The 4,381-nt window shown below is 44.7% G+C and overlaps 1 protein-coding gene across 1 annotated transcript; it reads right to left on the bottom strand. All coding sequences in view use genetic code 11, as the record gives it.

The window, feature by feature from the left end:
* Positions 1–1,022: 1,022 nt before the first annotated feature.
* Positions 1,023–2,212, bottom strand: EGR_10939 (hypothetical protein; the record flags this gene model as incomplete). The annotated part of the gene is made up of 3 exons (XM_024500188.1): positions 1,023–1,277; positions 1,537–1,964; positions 2,020–2,212. The coding sequence occupies 3 exons, from the start codon at positions 2,210–2,212 to the stop codon at positions 1,023–1,025; spliced, it is 876 nt and encodes a 291-aa protein (XP_024345399.1).
* Between the last annotated feature and the right edge of the window lie 2,169 nt (positions 2,213–4,381).

Here is a 4,381-nt window from a genome sequence, read left to right on the forward strand (position 1 = left end):
TATCTGGAAGGTGTCAGGCAGTATGACTATTGGTTGAGCACATCGTTAGGCTTCAGGTTCCTCTGTGCTTCGCTTCATACTGCTGATTGCGATGTCTCATTTAGATGTTGCTCCCTATCTTTACGACCCTTGTGTATATTCTTCCCCACAATCCATTGATTGTCCTAGCCAATTAGCACGGACGCAGACGTCAATGGAACGAATGTGAGTTAGTCATATCTCGACTCGTCTCATTTTGTCTCCGTTAGTCTAGTCTCACAAGGATGTTGGATACATATCCAATGGAACAGTTGAGGGTAAAAGAACGAGCGGAAGAGACTGCAGCTACTTGAGTATGGCGTGGATTGCCATAATAGGCCGAAGTGGCGACGAAATGGAACAGCTGCTTCTGCTGATGCTCCGTCAGCACCCTGACATAAACAGTGGAGGCGGATGCTACCGACCGCTGAATGCTGCTACTTGCAGCATGAGTAACCACCTTGCTCAACGCATTAAGCATGTTGGCACGATATGTAAGCGCCTCCATTAATCCGTGTTCCCTTCACAAGCCGTTGCAGCCCTATCGGCATCGACTTTGTCTTCCGACTCCACGCAATACAACGTGTGCTCTGCGTGCACTTCCAGCCAAGCCTCCAGGTGCCGTCGTTTTGGTGCCTTCTCTCCGTGGATCACATTCTCATTGACCGCAGCAATGACAGGAGCACTGGTCACCTAGGCAGACGAACTCGGTGGTGGAAGCGACATCGTAGTGTCCCTTTTCACTGGCAACATGGCTGCCCAGTGCATTAGCAGTTTTCAGTCGCACACTAATTGAAGGAAAGAAAGGAAGAAGAGAAGAGATGGGATGATGGTGAAGGCGAACGTGAACGAGCATATGCAAGCCAACGCGATCCTCCTCTCGAAGCAGTGGAAAGTATTTTCAGCACTTTGTGAAAGAATAGGTAATTAAGGTGCCGATGGCAAAGACCCCTTATCTCCTACGCAATCCTCACAAGTGTGTCAAGTGTTCTGCCACCTATCACCTAGATGCATGAAAATCTACTTCTCCATTCATTCCATGACGACTCTTTGCGATGCGATGGAGGCAGTCTCACATTCCTTGCGTGCCGAGTAGTGCGTTTGCAATCAGTCAGAGCAATTCCAGCTTCACACTCAACCAAATGACCTGTGAACCTCTCGTCGTGAACAAATGCAGCAAAAGTAGTCGTCTTCCTCAGACCGTGCATATCCTGCCCACTCTTCACCCACCTCCTCAATTCTATCCTTTTCACACAGCGCTGCATGTGTGAGCAGGTATCACAAAGTGACGCCGATTACATGTCACGCAACTGACATGTCACTTATAACTCAATTATCAAGGCGTTACATTAAGCAGAAAGACAGCCTTACCAACCTTGCATGTCGTGGCATTAGAGGCCTGCATTCTCTCAATTCGGTGTCTGGTGGACCATTCATTCAATGTCGATGTTGGTGTCGGTGTCTGCGTAGATTTGCTCCGAGTGCAGCTACTCGGGCCCTCAATCGTCTCCATCTCACACGACTCCTTCCACGGGATTCCGTCACATTCCCATCCTCCCAATTCTCCTCGTACACCTCCTCCTCCTTCACCTCTTTCTCCATTCTGCCATTCTCCTCCTTCATCAAACAGCACTTTGCCTTACTACCCCTCTTCCTCTTGTCGGCCTCACTCTTCCTTGCCTTATTCACGCCCCCACCTTCCCACCCGCATCCATCAGGAATTTCTTCTATTCCATAGCTCGTGTCAGCGGCTGCTCCTCCTGTTTCTTCCCCTACTAAGGTTTGTAACCGTAACGTCCACATTGAACGACTTCTATGCGCGAAGAAATTGAGTATTCGCTGCAATCTGATAAACTCCGCATCAGATGTTTCCGCAGAGTCCTCTTCTTCTTCTTCCACATAATCATCGGTCTGAACTGCCTTGTGACATCCTCTATTTTGGCAATCTACATGTTCTTGATGTTAGAAATGCATTCCTTCAACCTGAATAACAGCACCTACTCTTCATCAAAACAAATGCAATGTCTGTCACCGTCCAGATGACACAACAAACGCGAAGGTCAAATTCACGCAATTGATTAAACAAAATGAGTACTGCGTAAACCAAGAGAAAAAGTGCAGGATAGCAGACGACGTCCTTCAGCATTTCAAATGTGAGCACGACTTTGTGACCGAATCGCGACTTGGTGTGCATCGATTGCTTCGCCGTTTGAAAATCACCAACCTGTGATTGACAGCTGATTTTCAAATCGCTAGTGCAATTTATACAAGATATTGTGCGCCTATTATCTTCCACAAATTATGCGACACAGAGCAGGCCTCCGATGCGTGTTTCCTGCTTTTATCCTCTTATATCTCCTTTGCACACTTAAGTGGCATTGAGATTGAAATCTCGAAAATAACTCCGTTGATAGCTCTCAAATTCACACAGTGCATCTCAGCAAATGTTAACTCCCCATCTAATGTGAACTTATTCGATGTTGTCTAAATTACACGGCAGCAGAAATCTTTTAACATGTCAAAATCTAATTTATTTATTCCCTCTCCTCCTTCCTCTCCCTTCCCCTCGTCAATGGACCTCTCTACATCTGCTGGACTGGAAGTCAAACATTGGAACAAATATGTGCACCAGCATATCACCAATAAAGGTCACGGAACTCACTTTTTGCTTCAATGATATTAGTGTCCCATTGTTTGTGATTACCGTATTTAGAGTGGATCACCGTCTTTGGTATAAAAAGGGGAATGCAGCGATTAATTTCCAGCAATTTTATTTGTGAATACCTCACGTATCGAGTATTAAGAAGGATTTAAGCTTATGTCCAACCCATTTAAGTACTGAGCTACAGCTCATGCATCAGCTAGCAATCCACTGTGTTTGATGCTTACATATCATAAAATAAGCCTGCTAACCGATATTTTCTTATCAAACACGGAAGTAGCATTCCACAATGTTTTAGAGAATGCACTTTGACGCAAGGAAGGATTAGACAAACTTGCAACCCCTCCTTGGCAAACACAGTGTGACTAATATCTACCACAAAGGGGACCTAGTACTGCTCTAGAGGCTGTATACCACAAATCCCATCATCCATAGGGCAAATACACAATCTGAGTGCTGAACGTCATCTCACCAACAAAGTGCTTCGGCTACATTGCACAACTCCATCCTCAAATAATCACCGTGCATCATATTAAAATGTGGCCTCGCAAAATATACCGCCTGTTGGATATGAAGATGTAGATTGTGCACTAACTAAAGTAACGTGTACAGACTGATCTTGAGGATAGCATTGGAGGTAGTGTTCGACAAGACGAAGAGACTTTGCAATTCATGTCTGTTCAAATGGACAATTTAGGCAAAAAGCCCTAATTAGATTTGGATTTCGTTACGAATTGACCGTCATCTGCCCTCGAGGAGGGCGTGTACTCTGAACAGACATAATCTTGTTCACTGTGTCCCATTTACAATGCCATTAATCATGAACGCCACTGTCTATCAATTCTACACGTTTGAAAGGATTAGGGGAGAAGAAAGACACTGAATCGGCTGCATTATATCACGCAGGGGAAGTAGCGTTTGTGTGGTGGAAGGTTGGATGCCTATAGAGGAGACTAAATGGATGTGCAGGAGAGAAGCACAAGCTGTGGAGTTTCTACGTGAACTTCACCTTAGAGATGATGCGTGGAAACTAAATACAACTGCTTAATGCATGGGTGCATTCAACAATGGTCATGTTTCTTAAATTTTATCGCCGTGGGTTTTCCATATTATATTGAATTAAAGTAATATGACACATTGGCTCCTCGAATTGTGGAATGGACATCGGTCCATACTAGCAGCATTCCAAAACTTTTACATGTTAGTAATGTGTGGTATACGACAGCGCTTCGTCTCATCATGTATTTAGAGAGAGCTAAAGACGTACAATTTTACTTTAAGCAAAATGCGCACCATTAATATACTAATCGTTATCGCCTTGGTTACTGCAACCGCAAATAAGCAATGGTTTTATCACAGCTCCTTTAACACAGGTGCCTTGTTATTCCCACCTTAAGCCATCTCCCTCCTTCCCACTACTCAAAAAGGCCCATTTCTCAAAGTAGCTGCCACAGGTAATAATTACATTTGCTTTAATCTGCAGCAAGCGGTTCAGCTTAACTAGAGTTCTTGCTTCTAGCATCTAACAAACACAAAGAAATGCTGTAAGTAAACGTATCGTCATGCAGTATTCTGTTACAGTAACTAAAGTGTTCCATGTTCTTGGTGCAGGTGGTGGTACCTCTCTTGACCGATAACGGCGTCACAGTGGCAGTCACCCTCTCAGACATTCCCATTACCACCGTCAAACAAGACGGAACA

The sequence above is a fragment of the Echinococcus granulosus genome (assembly GCF_000524195.1).
Source record: "Echinococcus granulosus chromosome Unknown EG_S00307, whole genome shotgun sequence".
Lineage (NCBI taxonomy): Eukaryota > Metazoa > Platyhelminthes > Cestoda > Cyclophyllidea > Taeniidae > Echinococcus > Echinococcus granulosus.